The 21187-nt window shown below is 39.0% G+C and overlaps 1 protein-coding gene across 2 annotated transcripts in view; it reads right to left on the reverse strand.

Annotated features, from left to right (window-relative positions):
* LOC308057006 (hippocampus abundant transcript-like protein 1) overlaps positions 1 to 18757 on the reverse strand; it is a 31852-nt gene extending 13095 nt beyond the window's left edge. The window contains exons 1-5 of one of the 2 annotated variants that reach the window (XM_080373073.1): positions 18462 to 18757; positions 7637 to 7732; positions 5062 to 5124; positions 2689 to 2816; positions 1655 to 1769 (exon numbers count right to left, since the gene is read on the reverse strand). In XM_080373073.1, the coding sequence (XP_080229199.1) occupies positions 1655 to 1769; positions 2689 to 2816; positions 5062 to 5124; positions 7637 to 7732; positions 18462 to 18653 (594 nt within the window). In that variant the 5' untranslated portion in view covers positions 18654 to 18757. Of the gene's footprint in view, positions 1 to 1654; positions 1770 to 2688; positions 2817 to 5061; positions 5125 to 7636; positions 7733 to 18443 lie in introns of both variants that reach the window. The other variant, XM_080373072.1, reaches the window with a different exon arrangement.
* Positions 18758 to 21187: the final 2430 nt, after the last annotated feature.

Below are 21187 nucleotides of genomic sequence, written 5' to 3' on the forward strand. Positions count from 1 at the left end.
TAACTTAAGACAGTACACATACATAGGTTCAAATAAAGTTTCTCCAACCTCCTCCACAGCGTATCATACAAGACAGAATTTGCAACCAAAGACTGACTTCGGCTCAAAGGAAAACGGGTCTTACTTTTGAACAGATTAAAATGGTGTTTGTTTTCTAAGTATGAATCTTACGAAATTTCACTGAAAAAGTTGTCAGGACATCTAAATGCCTGCCTAAATGAACCTGAGCCTCAGCACTCTGAGTAATACATAATGCCTTTGTTAACAGTTTGTATTTAAAATACATAGCTACCACTAGATAGCAAAGTAGAAAATCATTAGCTATGACAACAACTTCAACAACAACTATAATGGCTTCATCCTAAATTGCAGTGACATGCAACTACGAACACATCACTTACTATATTCACATACGGCAGAACATGATGAAAAATAAGGGCTGTAGTTAAATTTCACTATAAAAATCATTAGAAAAGGTTTGAATAAAGCTAGTTTGTTTGGGTTTTTTAAGTACTACTCTTTTCCAGTCCCTAAAATAAAAAGCACTGCATAACTATTTTATAGACTAAGTAAGAAAACAAGCTAGAAATTTAGCTTTACACCAAGCCAGAAAAAAAATTCCTAAGGAAAACTATAACAAACTGATTAGGGATACAGACCTCATCAAACCAACTGCACTTTTGTCTATATTTTACAGACTTTTAGATCAAGCTGTTAACAAAGCACTGTTTGAAGGCAGGCAAATATATGCTCCAAATATACGGACTTCTTTATAGGCAGAGGAAATAAAGTGGGAATTTCAGAACTTTTAAACCTGCTTTGTGCTCTACTACAACAATAAACACAAGTTTGGTTCAAAGGAACCAAGTTCTTTATTTTCTTAACTGTTACATCAACATCTGAGGAACCGTATGTCCTTAAGGTTTGCCTTTATTTTTTGCCTTAACAGCTCAAAGTAAATTAGTTAGCCAAAAAATCAAGCTCATTAATATCTGTACAGTGAAAACAGATGCACAGATGATGGAGGGATAAATTGACGTTCAAAGGCTAAAGGCATCTACCAATAGGCCTCCAAAATCTAAACCAATACAGATACTCAGGAAAGCAAACTAACCAGGAATTACATTATTACTGGAAAGGCTCATTCACACTAACTGAACTATCTTCCTCTTGCCTTGCTAATTAAAAAGGGTCACGACTACTACTAAAAACACTGCATTACGCATTTTCATCCTTTCTGCCTGTTTTGACTACAGAAAAAGCCATTCCATATTAAAAAGAATTCATGTAAACTAAAAGTGCAATTTACAGGTGGGTGGAAAAATATGCCAGATCAAGTGTTAAATAACTTGCATTGCCTTTAACAACATTTCTTGTTCTGACTATGAAACTTAAAATATGTTTTGTTACACACGCCCTCTATGCAGGTAAAGTCATCAAATTCTTACTCTGTTCCTATAAGCACAGAGCAGTCTGTGCAGCAGTAAAAAGTCTAAATTAGATTTCCCAAATTCTAACGCAGTGCCTTGATGCACAGTTCATTGCTTTCTCTATCAACCTCATTACATTAATTAGGAAACAATCTGTGCATCAAAACACAAGTTCAATATGAAGGTCATAATCTGACCTTTTCATCAAGTTTAGCGTCTCTTACCAGTCCGTAGGCTGTAATTCTTTCATGTTCTTGTGTTACATCAGCTACATAGGCAAATATTACAGAAAAGGTAACAGAGAAGATTCCAGATACTGAAATCATAGCGAAGTACCACCTAATGATTTAAAAGCAACAATTAGAAAGTTTAAGCTAAGACCTTTCTTTTCTCCTACTAATCAAGCAAGTTTGTATTTAAGCTATGAGTAGTGTTCCTCAAGAACTAGCAGAGCTTTACTGGAGATTTAAGTCTCACTTAAATATTGGAAAATGGAATTTTAATTTTTTATATTTAATTATTTTAATTTTTATATTCTACTGTTTACATCAGCCTAAAAGAAGAAACGGCCCCTTCAGGCCATGGTATCTATACATTTTCACACTCTGAAAAAGCTGAAGCAAGTTTAAGTTCTAAAAAAGGAACTACGTTAGAACTCAGTTTCTCAACCAGTTAAGGAATAAACTATCATATATAATGCTTTGGAAGCCGAACTCTGCACGAACTCTGCACACACAAGGTTCTTTTGTAATCCTCCCAAGTTTCACAATGAATGTAAATGAAACTGAAACCAAGTCAATTCCACTCAGTTAAGACTTCAAAGTTGCCTAATCAAAGAGTTAAAAGATCTCATTTGCAGCAATTATATTTTTCTGTGGTCTCATTTGCAGCAATTATATTTTTCCATGGTCAGTAGACTCTAAGGGTCATTTAGCTTTAAAAATATGTTTTATTACAGCACTATCGGTCCTCAGAGGGAAAAATGTTAACAGCTGAGCTTAAAACTGAGTTAGGGCTATCAAACAATTTCAATTACTGTTGTACTTGTGTGAATGGAATGCGATTTAGTTATTGTATCATTTCTACTTATAAGATACACAGTTTTAATGCCTCTTAAACAGAAAACTCCAGAATAATGCAATCACATCTTGAAAGGAAAACGGCCTCCCTTTTATTATCCTCCCACTTCCCGAAACCACTCCTCTGATTGAATTTCTGCTGTACTGAGCAGCTCACTACTGCAGTCTGTACCACTTACCACGGACTTATTCTCATTAATGGAATTGGGGCACAGGTGAAGAAAACTGTAAGAAGAAGGAAAGATTTTCTTCCCCATGCGTCTGATAAAGCACCTATTAGCGGAGCACTGAGAAAGGACAAAAATCCCTGTGACACAAGAAAAACAATATGTCTATACTTACATTTCCAAGTTTCACTTTAACCACAATATAAAAAAGTACCAAAAATTGCAATTTGATTTGAAATTAAACATAGAAGTGTCGATAACAAACTGTACACAAATTCTCCTACAGTCTACTTTTCTGTGATTCTGATGTATTGTTTCAAATTATTAAACTTGAGTGCATTAAAAAGGCATACATTTTTTCAAGATCAATTTGATTCAATACAGAACTACTACAGACTGCAAAATCTTCCTAAAAATCTACAGTCTAGTTTCACAAAAGACATCTTCTCAGCCTCTCACGAGACCAGTGTTAGGTCTCAAACCCAAATTCCCCTCTAATTTGGACTGTCCTTAAGTTTTCAGTAATCTAACTGTTCTCTGACACAAATTAAACAGAACACTTACGGCTTTCAGTATACTAGATATTGATCATGTACATGACATTTGTACACAGCAAGAACTATGAGGGCTGTTTCAGCAAGCCTGACAACTTGAGATAGTGGAACATACCAATATTCCGGTGGCAGAAGTCAGATGTATAGGCACAACTGTCATGCAATAAACTGACTAAGGATCAAATACTACATTTTTCAGCATTTCACAAAGTCCTAAAATCTAGGCCTCAAATCTGTTTTGTATTACACAGAAGAATTAATGTAAGTACAGACTTTCACAGGTTTAACTCTAAAACCTCCTGAACAGATGCATCTTCCTTCTAAGTAGTATACTGTTCTCTCATCAATTCAACTCTGTCACAAGTCCAAACATTAATAAACACATGGTTCTGTAAGCACCTCAATACACTGGAAGTCCACTCCAACTAACTTTAGCTAATGAAATATTTGCTATTATAAACACCAGACAAGTTTAACATGTGTACAGACTACTGTACTAAATCACTATTCTGCCAGATCCCAATAAACAACCCTGATTCCAATGATCTCAAAGTAAATTCAGAGCAAAAGCTATAAAGCCAGATCACCGGATCCTAGGAAAGTTAAGACATCTTACTCAGCTGAAACTTTTTTTGCTCCTTAAGAGTCAGATTTCAGTAGAATATGAACTAACACATTCTGCTGTCAACTGAAACACTTTTGATGTTTCATAAACAGCACTTTAAGAAAATATTGGACACTGAAGTCCAAGCTCACGCCATGCTCCCCTGTTTATTACACCTATTAGAGCAATACATACATTAAGATCATGGTGTATCAATGCACTCTTTTACATATATGCGCTGTAGAAAATATATGGGGAACCTTCCATTCACTACTTTTAAGTGATACATATTTTACACTGCACTGTGAAGGAACAGAGTTGAAAGAAAACAGGAAGAGGAACATGAACTCTGTTTTTCTAAGAGAACAATGCAAACTCATTCCTTCAGTCTGAGACATCCTGACATGCCCAGTGCATGGTGTTCTGCCAATCCACCACCATGGAAGATATTGACAGCAAGTCCTTCTAAAATATGTGATGTACTTCAACTAAAAACAACACTTCAGATTTTGTTACAGAATACAAAGTTAAATACATTTCTGGGTGCTATAAATTAATTTAGTCATAAGTTACACTCCGTGCTTTGAAGACTCTCAGTAAGACAGCTAGCAAAGAAGAGAGTTTCAAGTTTTACTTACGTTACAGAAATTTGGCAAGCTTTTTTGTGGCAACAATCCAGCATGACCACTGTGTGAATGCAGTGGTATAAGTAAGTTATAAGCTGCTCTGAATATATTCACTATCACAGAACGCTCAAATTTTGATTAAAAGACGACCAGGAAGACAAAAAATAAACAACCCTGATGAAAATTAGCTTTTATACTATGTCTTGGACAAAATCACAGCATTTGTAAGAGCTACATTTTTTATCTTAACAGTATCATCATGGCTGCATTAATCTGCTTTTGACATTAGGAAGCAGATACTAAAAACCTACCTCAATTCTCAGAAGGATCCTCATCAAGATTACAATAGCTACAACTGGTACCTACTCAGATGAGAGGATTTTAAACTTCTGAGAAATATTCCACTTGTTTCAAGATGCTACCATTTCACAGCAAAACTTGAACTGAGCCCAAGAACACAACCATTACAATGACAAAATGTTTTAAGAATTACTTACATTCTCAGTGCTTTTTATGTTCTTACGGAGAATGCGGGAGAGACAAATTACAATATAGGAACATACAGAATATTTAGGTCACACGTTTAAAAAAAATATCTTACCTTAACACCTTGAATAAGACCATTCATCAAAAATGTATGATGGGAAAATGTTTCATGTAAGACCTGACAGGGGAAAAAAACATTATTTGAATCAGGACAGACATGTGAAAATTGGTTCAAAGTTTGAATTTTATTTGTACAACAGGATAGCTCTATCAGGACTTGTTAAAAAAGTTATCTTCACTCAGAGTTATACCCTTATTTATCTTCATAAGAAAATACTGTCAAGGTTTAATATCAATTTATTGGCATAAATCCCTCTGCTGGCACAAACTACACTGTACTGTGGAGACTGTTTGGTGTGGGTACTTGTTCAAAACAGGGTTCAACATAAGGAAAAAGCATTTCCATGTGGTACAAATTACAGAATTATTGAGATATATAATAACTTCAAAAAGCTGACTCTATCATTGTTACCAATTATGAGTGAAAATGAGATTCAGCTAACTTACTCCATCAAGAAAAGAAACAGTGCTATATTCACAACTGCCCAAAACACTGTTCAAACTGCTGCTAAACAAATTGCAGATATTCAATACTCGTACCATTATAAACACTTCTGGGAAACAAGTAGATGCTTAAAAATACTATTAACAGTTCTGAGCATTTCACGTATGCTTTAAGTCCAGCTATGAATTCATTTAAGTGCCTTACCAGCAGTCTCAATTCAAGGGCAAGCAAGTTAATCTACACTAAACAGATTTACCACAAATGTAAAAGACAGTTAAAAGGATTCATAGGTGCTACTATGTCAATTAAAAAAGTTACTGCAATGATCGGAGCCTGTATGCACACACACTTCAAAATAATTTGCTGTTGTTATCTATAAATGCCAACAACTGCAGAAATTATTTATATGCATATTGACAAAGCCACTAGCCTGAAGAAACACAATACCTGTGTCACCAAAAAGTATCCGCATTGTTTTCCAAGAATGACTGAGATCCTCAAATCATAGGTTTAATAAAAGTGGTTGTTCCTATGTTAACTACTGGTCAGATAATTCCGCTTATTTACACCCCTTCCTCCTTTTGGTCTCATGTTCTGTTTAGGTATTTAAACCAATTCTGCACCTGTTTGACCACTGATTTTATGGTATGAATGGAGAAAGTATCAAACCAGATTTGAAATTATTTAAAACAAACAGCAGCCTTTCAGTGTATGCAAAGCTGATTACAAATAAAGATGATCACCTCAAGAACACTGAAGTCATCTACACGTCTCTGAGATGTTACACCGTTACTGTAACTCAGTGCTTTAAACTGTTTTCAGTCCAATGCAACAGCCTCTTATTCAAGTATTCAAGACCACATGAGAGGGACACAGCATTCAAAGCACAAGACATTGAAGACCACATCTGTACTGAATCCACATACTTCAGTCAAAATAAGAATTTAGCTTTACAATAGAAGCATTTCAGAACACTCCTATTAGACACAGCACAATGATAAATACTAATTTCAAGAACTAACATTTCAGCTGCATGTGACTAACAATAGAAATTCATATGGAACTATTTCAATTTGAATACACTATTGAAGAACTACTGAAGAACCCCCCCTAACACACTTTTAATAAAGTGGAGGGCTTTTTTAAAGACTACTGTTTGGACATTATCCCTTTAAAAGAGAACTGGCAAGCCTGGGCGACTTACAAGTTGTGCATTTTGCTTAAGAAAAAAAACCCAAACAACTCTGTAAGCTTCCCTATATGTTGACACTGGCAAGACAGCATGAAAGGACGGTCATTTAGTGAGACATCTACTTCAAGGAAGGCTGTTAACATGGTTTTCATTATTAAGTTACATTACCAAGGTCAGTGATTCTCTTTAGGAAGGTTAGACAAACCCCTTTCAACAGTTATGTAGATGATTTTATTTGGATTTTGGGGAAGGAAAATTATCAACTCCAAGGTCTTTCAATCCCTTGCTTGTCATGTGTTCAAAATGCTCTATTATCTGATGAAAAACTGAACTATCTCATTTTGACGACTTCAGTTAAGTCAGGCCTGATTTCAGTAAGACCAATGTTCTCAGATGAAAGAATTCATACCCTATTACCAAACACTCAAATTATCTATTTGTCTGGAAAACTGCATTTCAGATTAAATACTTATAAAATCTAATTCTTACATGAAAGCCTTTATGTTTTACTTCAAACTACATGCTGACAAAACAGCCAGCCTACAATAGCATACAAAGATTACTATGAAATGTATAGTTTATTCAGTTGTTATGACTGGAAGATGAATTGAACTATGAAGGCTTAAAAAAGCCAGAGTTTCCAGAGACACCTTCATCTATACACTAAAATGATCTTACTCTAAAAGGCAAATAAAAGCTAAAGAGTAGTACAGTGCACTGCTAATTTATTTTTCACTATCTTTTAGTGTTTCAGCAGTTCATATCTCAGCTGCAGTATACTACTATTGGGCAATGCTGAATGTTAAGATTCCTGGAATTCAGTTAATGAGGTAAGCAGGGAATGTAAAATAAATTAAAAACCCTGATCTCTAGGAATTAGAAAATTAACTTTTGCCATCACTGCTCAGCTGTCATCTTGGCAGTAATACTTACCGTTAGCATTGGAGTTGTCAGGAGTCCCCAAGCAAAGAATTCTAGAAATATGACCACCACCGCATGGTATACACTTGGCCGGCCAATACCTTGTTGCTAAGAAAGAAAAACACACACAGTTGTTGTACATATCCAGTTTGTTACATGTGCAAAGATCTCTGACAAATGTATTTTGAGCACAGCCAGCTTTCAGCATGACCTACTACCAAGCCCCTGGGAACAGTAACAAGCCAAACAAGGGTGGAGAAAAGTTATTACGAAACTACTAAAAATCTCTAGGGCACTTGAGAGAGTTTGTTCCCTCAAACTCTTGCTGGCTGAAGAGAACCGTTTTCCCCACACCTGACATTGCCCTGTACTGTTCTCACCTCCAGTGGGGCCTTTAGGCTTCCCCCCTCATAAGCACTAATCACAACACTTCCACTGCAGCGTGACAAACAGTGCTAACTCTCCCTACTAACCTCCACAAGTGGCAACGGAACATATCTGCTTTATGAACATCACTTCACTGTTCCAACAAAGCTGTGACAATGCACACCATCAGAATAACATCCATTTTTCTATTTGAAAGTGCCAAAGCATGAGAAAGGAAGGGGTAGCTTATGCCATCTGTACAACTGCTTTCTGTGGACAGGTGATAAATCGATTTCATGCTTGTATGTGCCCATGGACTAGAGATCCAGGAGCTATGCTACTGGTCAACAGGTAATCCCAGGAAGAATTAACAAACTACAGAAGAGCTCGTGATGCTGTGAAACTGCTGCTGTTCAAGATCCAAGGACAGGATCCCAGATGAGAGATCCAGAATTGTTGTTTTGATGAACCAGGCAGAACCCTTGGGTAATGCACATTTAAGCAGCTTCTGCTTTCTTCCATTTCTGTGCCCCTTGCCACAGTAGCTCTTCTACAAATTTTCTGGGTTCTAAAATTACCCTTTTCCTTATCACTTGTCCTGTAGAAAATACTTTTTCAATGCTTCTAGCCAATCCAAAGCCATTACACTCCCACAGGACTGGGAGTTCTTAGAAAGGAACAGTACAATGCTTTCACCTGGTATGGCCATACATACCTGAACTTTATCCAAAATATAAAAGTATACGTCTTGTGTACATTACGCAAGCTACTAATGCAGGATTATTCTGTTGCAGAGACATAATCTAGTACAAGTATCAACCAGACTGTGTCATTTCAGCAGGTGGAGAGTAAGGAGAGAATGGAACTCAGAGTCTCCCACTGAACCAAAAGAAGTCAAGACAGCCTATGATAAAGGTAGAGCAGAGACTGATTCAGTGTTTCTCTCCTGCTCAGTAACTTTAACCTAGATTGGCAGGAATTACAGGTTTAGAAAACACTTGTATTACAAGATTCATTTAAGCTAACTGCCTATAGTAAAGATTTTTAAAGAAATCCCTACTGCCTGCACTGCTTAAGTGCTCAGATCTCTAACAGTATTTAAATATTTCAGAGTTCATCAAAACCTGTAGCAAAAAGTCACCCAGACAAGCATTTTTTCTACCTAATAAGATTCAAACTATTTTCTACATTGCAGCTTGCTTCAAAACTTGAGGACTTGAAGAAAACAGTTCTTTTTCTCCTGGAAAATAATATAACATCATAGATCAAATAGTATCTCTGGGAGGCTGATAATTTCAAGCATTTTTAATATATCTCTATAGGTTACCATGCAATTTTAAATCTCTAAACAGCAAAGATTCTGGAGACTGGGGGGGGGGGGGGGGGGGGGGGGGAGGAGCAGAACTTCCTTATCTAAGATCTAAGAAGTCCGCAAGTACTTCTACATAATGTAACAGGGTAACAATTTCAGGAGTATTTTTTTTGCCAAGATGTATGTCACTCTGACTAGCACTTAACACTGATTACACTGAACTCTGAGGTCCCCTTCCACAACAGTTTGCTCTGGAACAGGCATACACCTCCAGTTTGTGTTCAGCAAACATTTCTAATGACACTAAAAATGAAGTTTTGAAGTGTTTGGGGGTTTTTATTATGTTTTTATTACATGTAAATTTGATCTGAGATTTACCAGAAAGATGATGTAAATGCATACTCAAAAAGACATGCATAGGTTGTTTTTTTTACTCAGAAGTCATTTCAAAACTACTATTTTTTGCTGTACTACCCCTAAATGAGTATTTCCTCCAGATTAAAATAGTCTTCAAATGATTTCTGGCAGTATCACACAGCTTAAAAATAGTTGCACTGAACTACTGAAAAGAAGAAATCTCTGTGGGCTTTCAGATTCAAGACATGACCTGGAAAAGTAGAATTTAAATCCTGAAAGGAACATTCACCTGTTAAAATGAAGTCAAGTATTCCACATCAGACATACTAATAGCTACCTATCTATGATCCCCATAGACTCTAGTTGACGATTTTCAGTTTTCTTTACAGAGCCCTAAATGTCTAGATTAATTCAAGAACAATTATGCAAATGGCTGTATTAGGAAAGTAAAATCATGCAAACAGGAAAATTCAATGACATCATCCAATGGACTTCTGAATGCCCATCTTTTCTGTAGGTCCTAAAAACTCTTACAACAAAAGCTTTCAAATTTTTAATCAAGCATCAGGTTATTTTCAAGAAAGGAAAACAGCTTATGATTGATCACATACACAGCCTGGACCACTGATGAAAAAGCAGTAAAAACTCTTTACTCATTTTGAAATCAAAGAGCTTTCTAAAAACACTTCACACTTGTTTTTAAGATGAAGCTACTCCACAAGTAATGTCTGGCTCATTTCTACACTGAGAAAGTGCTTTGCAACAGAACGCAACTGCATGAAATTTGTACAAAGAATGAAGTTGAGACACACATGCAAAAAATCATTATAAACTTGAAGCACAAAGAGCTTTAGGCTTCCTGCACTAGACAAAATGAGAACAAGCTACTAAATTATTTATGGTTAAAAAGATTTAAATACAATTTCAGAAATAGCGCAGATACGGTCAACAAACAAGTTGCTTTCATTATTAAAAATTAAGTGCCCTCAGGAAAGTCTTAAAACCTGTTATGGGCTTATTTTCTATCCACACAGACCTTCATATGACAGTCCAGCGTGTGGGCTGAGAAACTACATACGAACATTACAATTGCTTTCAAACGCAGCTGCTGGTCAAGCTGTTACTTGCATAATCAATACAAGCAAAACATTACGTAACCTCAAATGCTTAACAATAAAAGTTTAAGGTTATCATTATAAAACCTGAAGCCCTAGAACTTCTGACAAAATATCTACTATTTCTCCAGTTTTACAGTTCTGCTCCTTCTGTGCTTCTTTTCACCTATACCCAGTTCTAACAATCACTTTTTCTTCTGGCTTTATTGGAGGCAGAATAAACCCAAAAGTTAATCTGAAGATAAGAGGGAGAACTACTCGGATGTAATACAAACTGTTGTGTTCCTTTAAAGCAGAACACAGCTGTTGAACATTAATAAACCAATGAGAAGATGTGAAGGTCATAAATCCAGCTGGCAAGAACTGGTCACAGAAAAGGGGAAAAAACTGCCATGTAGTGTCAGTAAGAATACCGTTATCTCAGACAATCTGAAGGAGCACTAGTGCAATTCACCCTAATACACTCCACAAGATGACACAATTTTAAAGCCAGTTCCAGATCTCCAGAGAAAAGCTAGAATTCACAGCATTGATTTATTCACACAATTTTTAGGTAACTATCTGTCAATTCAAACCTATAATTTAACAATTAAAATTGTTCAAATGGCTGCAAAAGCACCTCAACATCCAATTTCAAACATGCTTAACTGTTTGTTTCCCTTAAGCAATGTGCTTATTTCATTACAAAACTACTTCTCACTGTTCTAAACCCAAAGTCTTCCAGAGTGACTTCTCAAACTTTTAACATTTTGATGACTGCCAATATAGTCCTGCTAGGCAGATTAAGAAACAGACTCAATTGGATAAACGCAGCATGCTTTTTTCTTCCCATGAGGGTGATGCAGCAGAGCCCATTGCCCACAGAGCTGGACACATGTTCTCTGTCCTCAGAGGTTTTCAACACCCAACTGGAAAAGACCCGGGCAACCTGCTCAGGCCTCACAGCTGATCCTGCCCTGAGGAGGAAGCTATCTCCCCAGATTACCTTTCCAGTTGAAGAACCCCATTATATCTCACACAGATGACAACTGAACTCAAGCTGAACTTCTGAAGAGACAATCACAGAAACTTGCCTTCCCCACCGCTCCCACCAGCCTCCTCCAGGAAATTACTTCCCACAAGGCAGTCGGGTGTCTCAGTAGAGCCTAAGAACAAGCTAGCTGCTTGTTCTTCTTCCACTACAGGGGCAACTTTGCAAACAGCACTCACTGTCCTTCTATGGTATGTAAACCAACAATGATGTGCACGAAGAGTTTTCTCATTTTCTTTTAAAAAAACACCTACAACAATATTCTCCCCCTACAAAAATTAATTGCTACATGTTTTTACACAACCACCTGTACGGCAATCTACTGTGTCAACTCTCATATTTTCAAGAAAACTATGAACTGAACTAATAGAATCAGTAAAACATTTTCAGAAACATGCTTTCACGTATGAATCATTCAGATCTTGAAGTTCATGCCAAATTATAAAGCACATTCCCCTTCGACATTTATTTTCACTGCAGTTTTCTCAGTTTCCCCCCAAAATTCAGCCATTTCAAATGCAAGCTTTTCCTGATCTGCTTTACTACATCACTGTTTAATCATTTTAGCTTATTCTAGCATAAATATTATGCTACCAACACATCTCACTATGTTATGGATGCTCTTTTCTCTGCATGTATTACCCAGGTAGCTCTCTAGGTATATTGCATGTTTGCAGTATTGCATACTGCCCCTTCTAGTGCCTTCTAACTTCCATTTTCAAACAGAAGTATTTAGAAACCATCTTAATGCCAATTGTTCCCCATAAATGCCCCATTTGCTGGAACCAGCAAAAATTCACTCAAGTGCAAAAAGCATCCTGAAGACCTTAGCTGCCTTTGTCACTAGAAGCAAACACCAAGTGATTATGTGTACAAACCCCAGTCCATGACATGTAATTTGGACACACAGCAAAAATACTCCCAACATCAGTGAAAGTGCTTTCCAATCCATCACAGCCTTTAGCATTTTATTTGTGCCTTGTGAGCTGGAATATAAATCATAACCAATTCTGCTTACACGTTGTCCAAACTTGGATTTCATTTACAAAAGAAATACCTTAAGCAGATCTGGACACCAAGACTGTGATGCACTCTACCAAGAAAAAGCTAGGCTAAATCATATTCTACAGGTCTAGAGTATCAGAACCACAACTCATTCAAAATGGAAAAGCCTGAACAGATTTTGCAAAGAGATACTGTGCCTTTTTTGTAAAGAGAAATTGTGCCTTAAGAAACCTGGAGTTCTCAAAAGAATGTGTATGGATAAAGACCACGTTAATAAGCCTTCTGAAAATTCAAGTAAATCTACTCAAAGGCCTAACCAAAGGCTCTTAAAGCAAGCAGAAAAGGGTAGAAACTCTTCACAGGAACTTAAAAAAATAGTAAAAAAAGAAAAAACAAAAGCAGCAGGATTAATTAAAAAAACTTAAATTTTCACAGCAGAAGGAAGTTACCAGATGTGTCCCAGTGTTCTGTCCTAGTGCCTATATAGTTCAACATATTCATAACTGAACTGTAAAAAGGTTGAAAGCAAGGTGACAAAGTTCACTGATGGCAAAACACAATTCACATTATGGAAGCTAGAAAGCAGTGGTGAAGAGCATCAGAAGTTGATGGAATTGGTAAAACTGATTAAATGGCAGATTAAAATTAATGTAGATAAATTTAACCACTGCAAACATGAAAAAAACCAGTTTTAAATCCACATACAGGACGACTACTACTTAGGAATGTGAACACAGAGAGAACAGTTCCATGAAAGACACCACTTTAGCATTCAGCAGTGGTTTACAGAAGCGTATTCAAAAATATATCAGATTAAGAAAAATTATCATTGTAATACTGTGTAAACATGTGATGTGCCTGCCTTGTTAACCTCTGCTTCTGGTCTTGTAACCATTTTTATTAGATCTATGTAAAAAGCCTCCCTCTTAACACATGACTGCTTGTTTTGTTCAGAAGCTTCAAGCAATACACATTGTTGAATAGCCTATTTCACAGAAGCATGAGGTCTACAGAAGGACAAAGAACATTGCCAAAGGTAGGGAGGAAATCTGAAGTAGGTTTCTCCAAGCTGCAGTCAAAACATCTGCAGAAAGATACAACTGGGATTTATTTAATTTGGAGTGCCATGAAAGCTGTGAAGAAAAAACAATTGCCACTGTCTTCTCATACTAAAATACAGGAAAATAAGCAGGACCCGAGGCAGCAAGTTTAAATCGCACGGCACTTCAAACAATTTACTCTCAGGGTCTAAATCATTCTCCTGTCGGGAACACATTCCTGTTTAAGTTTAAACTGGACAAGCTTACCATGCAGGAATCTTCTGAGGGGCGTAAAACACCATTTCTGGTTCAGTCTCTGAGGCTGAGGCCATCAAGGGTAGGAAGAGCATCCAAGAGAACAATCACCATATGCCCTCCCACATTCTGAAAGCTCAGCTTTGGACAGTACTGCGTTGTCTAATTAAACTACTTTTTACAGAGATAATATATAACCAGTGTATTACACTACACCACACTGCAGGCTGAAGTTTTCACCCTAAAATGTAGAAAGACATAGGACACTGAGAAATTCCTCTAAAAAACACAGACTCTTAGTTAATTCACACACTTTTCCATGAGGTAGATAATTACTCAAGCTCATCACCCAGTAGTTAAGTTTGGATCTTCAGTACTAAAATATCAACTCTTATTTATATAATTAAGTTTCTATTGCTCTAGCCAAGCACACTTTTCTCTGGACACACAAACCTTCCAAATTGCTAGAACCTGGAGGATCAGTAACAGCAAACTCAGAAGAGTAGAAGTGCCCTCTCAGCATGAATATAAGCAGCTAGTAACTCCCGGTAATGGTTCACAGTTCAGACTCAGTGTTAATTTAATGTGATGGGAAGAATCAGAATGACATTGGCAACCTTGAGAAGGCAACACTGTTCATCTCCAATTATTCAAATTTAAGAGGAAAATTAATTTTTGTGTGTGAGAAAACAGTGCTCCACAAAGGACTAAATACCCAAACTGCACACTGAACACTGTGCCTACTACTAGCAATTCAATTTAAATCCTACAAGCAAGAAATTTAAGAAACCAGCTTACTAAACTGAAAGCTGTTTTAATAGTGTCTCATTAAAATTTAATCATGCTTAAATTATTTTTTTAATTCTTTTTAATTAACTTAAAATACCATACAGTATTTTTTATGAGGTATTAAACCCCAAAATGCTAGCAGTAAGGGTAAAAAACTGTAATTTGGGGGGTATATACCAGTTGCGCTTTGCTGTGTAGAACAGTTAATGAATAAAGGCTAATAAACTTCTCAAATGTACAGTTTTAACCTTCAGATTACTTTCATTATTTTTCTAAAAAACACAGATGTCTTGGACTTCACAATAGCTGAGGCATTTTATAGTTTCCTAGAACATGAAACCAACGTATGGTTAATTCCCAAAAAGGTATCTATGTGTGTTTTCTTCTGAGATACCCCATTTCTGGACTTTCCCATAAAACCACTTTATTTAGGCAGTACAGCACTTCATTTTGCTAAAAAGCTTCCTTTGTGTGGCATTATTCTACTGACAAAAGGTTGCATAGAAATGAAGTACATGGTATGAGTATTCTGAATGTCACGCTAAGTTTTATACTACCAGAGCTCATAATTCAGATGGAACAAGACTGCATAACCAGTAACAAAATGTTCACAGCATCATTTACTTCAATTTCTCAAGCTCACTGAAATCTGGTATTACAGCCAAACTGCTTTAATTCCAGTGGAACTTACTTAAACATACTATTGTTCTTAGTAGTTTTGAGCCAGTAACTCAATTCATAAAAAAATCACTCATTCAGCATTTATATTTTAGTTCTTCAATTCAGTGAAACCAATGCATTCAACAGGGTCAAATTAGTTACAGATCAATCAAAAACTAGAAGCTTGTTATTTGCAAGCTGCAGTAGAGAGAAAGCCTTGCGCAAGCTGACAGACTTGGTCATACTCTTCCACTTGTCCTACCGATCTGATGTGACAAAAGAATCAGAATAAAAATTAAAACATCCTTCACAGACCAAAGCAGCAGCTCACCAAATTTCCATTTATTTACTTCTTCAGCAGCAGCCTAAAGGGCAAGCTTCCACTTTCAAATGCCAGGGACACACTCCCACTGACATCAAAGAGAATCTCTACAATTAAATCTACAGCTATGATCCAGGCCCTCATATTTCAGTTTTACTAAGCTCTTCCAATAAAGTCTAGGCAGACAGAAGTTCTAGCAATATGACAGCCACATGAGAGTCACAGGGAGGTGTAGGAACTGCAATAAAAAAGTAGGAAGCAGACTGTTCAGTCAAAAACTGTGAAGCAGACCCTAAGCTGATGCAAGTATAACTGTACTACTCCTACACCAACGTATAGAAGGTAAGGCTAGACCCCCAAGTCTTTCTCTCTTGTAGGAGATGCATTACAGGCACACAAAGTCCCTTAAGGGCACAACTAGGAAGGAGGGGGCAAAAAAAATCCAAGAAGCAAAAGCTGAGAATTTTATAAATTAAGAACTTATGTCACTTAGAAGATAAATTTTCAGACCGATAAACCAGCATACTTTAAGTACTGAAAAGCATTATTTTAATTCTTAATCTGACTTTAACAAGCATTCCACCCATTAATAAAAAAAAAAAAACCAAAAACAACAGGTAAGTGCCTGTGTCAGTTACAGATTTATTTTCCACTTGAGTTTTATTCTTCTTCAAAAAATAAAAAAATGAAAGTCCCCAGATTTTTAAAAAAATATCCACCTGTAGTCTCCATTTCCTACCCCATGTTCATATTTAAATGTATCTGGTTTTCTTCTATATAATGCCATCATCCATGCTGATAAAACCGAAAGCTTACATTTCTTAACTAAAAAGTCAATGGGCCTCTTCTACAGTTACTTTCCTATTCTCACTTCAGACCTCTTTTGACTTCAGACCAGGTTACCGCATCATATATCTCTAGAGTCCAAAATGGTAGCTGCTGTACACAAACCTGGAATAGCAAATATATCATAAAGCAGACATCCATAGCACTTTTTGAAGGAGTCCAACCTGCTTCTTGAAAAACATAAACCATTTCTAAAAGAGAATTGAAAGACTCAAATACAGAAGTGGTCAGTTACAAGAAGTGTGAAGCAGTCACTTTGGAATTAACTTATATAAAATAACTTATTTAATTAATGAATTCCACAGAACTTTTTTTTTCCTATTCTCTGGATTAATCACGTATTAAAAGTACCTTAACTCCTTCATCAGCAATGAGTAAGAGACAACCTACTGATATCGATTATTTTTTTACATTCTTGAGCTCTAGCCATGGTATCACATTAATACTACACTATTAATGCTCAGCTAAATATATTACCAGTTCATTCACTTCATATTAACATAACACAGTAAACTGTCCTCTCTCCAGTAGCAGATCTGTGGGAAAGTAAGTGACTTGCGTCGCACATAATTGACTCCCTGAAACAAACTTAATATTGTTCTAAAATTTTTTGGCATAAGCAATGCTTACAGCGTATCTAATTTTATGTGAAAACTATCATTAAATACATTATTCAGGAATACCCAAACATGAACATAGTCTAAAAAACTATTAACAGCTAGTGTCAGGTGGCAAATAAAATTTACGTTATTTCAATCTGCCAAAAGAGATTTATCACGGCAAGACGTTGCCTAGTTTTGTATCTGTAGCACTTCAAAAACTGTCAATGACTGGATCACCTGTTCTGTTACTGTGTGCATTCCCTGGGTTCCTCTACTCCCATTTCATACCCTGGGCTCACCGGCAACAAAACGGGACGGCTTGTATCGTCTTAGTCCGGGCCATCCTGCCTGCAGCAAGTCACCTGTCCCCACCTACTGCAGAAAGCTCAGGAGGTGTTATCTCAGATCTGGCTTTAAGGCATCCAGTGGGCACACACGTACAAAGGGAAAAGCTTAAGTCACTGTAAGCACGTTTCTCTAGAAGTAGTTACACGCACCACTGCCACACTTAGGAACACAACCCTCCTGCAGACGCTTTCAAGTGAGTGCACGGACCACTCCCTTCCAACTCCTTTTATTTGCATAAGGACATCTTAATATATAATGTAGTGGGAAGAGATGAAACAGAACGAGCTTAGTTATTAAAGCTGCATGATAACTCTGCAGGTTAGGTTCGCCAAGAGGCGCCTCCCAGAACTCTGGAACCTCGGATTTACGTACGTTTAAAGAAAACTTGTCTACAACCACCTGCTTACCAGAGTCGCCTCTACCCGAGGCAAACTAGTAACGAATGCCCCGGGGCTGGCAGAGACCTGCGGCTGACAGGGAGGAGGCGCGGCCGGCGGGACGCTCGGGGCCTGCCCGGCCCGAGATGCCGCCAGCCGCTGCCAGCGGAGCCCGCCACCCCACCGCACCTCTGCTTCCAGCGGGCTCCCAGGGCCCCCTGGGGCCCCGCGGGCCGCGCCGGGGGCGGCTGGGCGCTCACTGCCGGGAGGCGAGGCGCGGCGAGCGCTGGCAGCCACGGGCCGCCCGGCCCTGTTGGCACCGCGGCGGCGCCCCCCGGGCTTGCGGCGCCCGCCCGCCGCCGAGCACACCGACCCCAGTCCCGCCCCGCACTCACCGCGCCGCCACCGCCCACCTTCAGGCCGACCCTCTTCACCAGCATGATGCAGCCCCCCCGCTTGGCGCCGCCGCTTTCCCTCGGCGGCGGCAGCGGCGCCGCCGCCGCCGCCACCTCCTCCTCCTCCTCCTCTTCTTCTTCTTCTTCTTCCTCCTCCCCCCCCTCTCCCTGCCGGGCCGGAGCCGCCGGCGGCTCCGGCTCGGGGCTCATCTCGCTCCCACCATCCTCCCGGAGCGCCCGGGCCGGACGAGCGGTGGGGGGGGTGCGGGCTGAGGCTGGCTCCCGCCCCCGCCTCCGCCGCGCCGCCTGGGCGGGGCGCCGCCGTCGGGGTCACGTGACCGCGCGGTCCGCCCCTGCGCGCCGCCGACCCGCTGCGGGCCGGCCGGAAGCCGCGCGCCCGCCCCTCCGGCGGGTTCGAAGGGAGGCGCGCGCGGCGCGGCCCGTAACGGCTGAGGCGCCGCCGGCTGCCCCGCCCCGCCCCGCCCCGCCCGCCCCGCCCGCCCCGCCCCGCCTGCCCCGCCCCGCCCCGCCCCGCTCCGCCCGCCCCGCCCCGCCCCGCCCCGCCTGCCCCACAGGGGCGCGCCCGGCGAGGGCTGCCGGCCTCCCCGTGAGAAGTGACCCTCTTCCCACGTAGCGTCCTGAGTGGCTTCAGTGAGACTTACGGCCCCCTCGGCCCTTCGCCACCGGGTGAGTGCGATGGCGAGCTCGTTTTCCTGTCACTGAAGTGCTACGGGGCCAGCCGGTTGTCACATGTGGGACTGCATACCTCTGAGCTCGCCAGATGTGCATGAACAAAGTGCTTGGAGGTAACGCAGCGCTGACAGAGAAGGCTGTGGTTACTAACGGACCATGAAATACCAACCGAGCGGGCCCGTCCAGCCTGAGTTGTGCACCAGAGACGTCAAAGCGTCCGTGTGGCCGACGCCGAGAGGTTTCCGTCCTGCAGACACTTCCATCACGATGTGTTGTTACTGGGGTCAAGCCGTTGTCTCACTAAGTACCGAGCTGTTTGCAGGATCAGTAGTTTTCCCTTTGCTGGAATAATAAATGTTAGTTTAAAATGCTGTTTTCTATTTCCTGTGTATCTGTTTTGTCACTGTATTACAAGCTAGATACTTTATAGCACACAGTGAAATTTGCCTTCTGTGGTATGTTAGCAATTTAACAATTGTTCTTTCAGCAAAGTAGCATGCGTTGACTTGAAAGCATTCCCCTGTATGACCTTTCTTTGAAGCCCTTTTGTTTAAAGTAGACCTCAACATTTTAAGAGGAACAGAGATTCATAGAATCATTTAGGTTGGAAAAGACTTTGAGATCAAGTCCAACTCTTAACCCAGGACTGCCAAGTCCATCACTAAACTAACTGGACACTATGAAGTAAACAGATACAGAAGATTAGAATTCTTATGTATAGATTAGGAAATCAACAAATATTCTTTAAAACTACTTTTCCTAGCCTGCCCAAGCCAATTGTGTGTAGAATTTCATGTTTGCTTTCCACTTTTTATGTTCTGGTAACCTAGAAGCTCTTATGAAACCTTTCATTTCTTCAAAAGTAGTCACCACTATGAAATGTAGTTACATTTTTTTCTCCTTTGAAGACTCAACGATCTTTCCGTTTAATTGAAAACCAAGGGACTTAATCCCTTATAGTTTTTGATGTTTTGGGTTGTGTTTTGAGTTGTTTTTTTTTTTTTTTTTTATTACCAGGCTGCAAAATACTGAGAACTTTTTTAATTCAAACAGCTTCCTCAGTTAGAAAGGTATGAATTTATAACCTTAATATGTCAGCTTTTGTAGGTAGACAGGTTTCTGGCCCCCATATCAGGTTCGCATAAAAAATATTGCTTGGAATCATCATTGTACTTTGAAAAAGTCCGTGTTAAAATATTCACGTATATCACTGAAGTATTTAATTCAATTCCTATACAAATCAACAGAAAGTCTTCCATCAACTTTTATGGCAGTTTATTCAGACTTGATAGACAGCTACCAGTAATTTTATGGCAATATGTCCTTATTATGTAAAGAATTTTAAGTGTGAAGAGTTTTGTCCACATGCTGAGCTAGGTATATAATATTTATGAAGAACCAGTTAACCAAATAACTGGAAGCAAAAAGAAAGAATAAATACTCAGTTTATGAAGAGATGCTACTAGTACAGTTTGTCTCAATTCTGTGCTGTATGCTTTTTAGACTAAAGCAATATTTTTAAGCCATCTGGAGGGGGGATTAGTAACGAAGATACAAAGTTTATTGCAGAATGCTACTCAGCATGATGAAAACAATAAAGAATTGTAGAACAATAAATGAGTCAAAGCTAAAATGTCTGCTGAAAGTGTTGATGAAAGAAGGTCATCTAGGGGAAAAGAATTCTGATTAGTCATTGGGTTTATAGGTCTCTGAATTAGCTATTTCTACTTAGGAAAGATAGTAGAAACTGTATAGGTAGTTTTCTGAATGCTCAGAAGTGGTTAGAAAGGAAAACAAATTAAAAAAATATTAGGGGGTAACTAGATGAGAAAAAAGCTTAAAATACTATGTCAACTTATCATGAATCCATGAAGTCTGTATGCCATTCTTACCCCCTTCTCAAAAAGGAAGTAACACACAGACAGACACACAGACAGACACACACACACAAGTAGCATGTGGAGACCCATGAAAACCTGACTGGTGGGGAGAAAGTGTCTGTATCATTACTTTATACTCTCTGAGTGCAGGAAGAGGAGCTACTAAATGGA

Source organism: Falco punctatus (assembly GCF_963210335.1).
Source record: "Falco punctatus genome assembly, chromosome: Z".
Taxonomy (NCBI): domain Eukaryota; kingdom Metazoa; phylum Chordata; class Aves; order Falconiformes; family Falconidae; genus Falco; species Falco punctatus.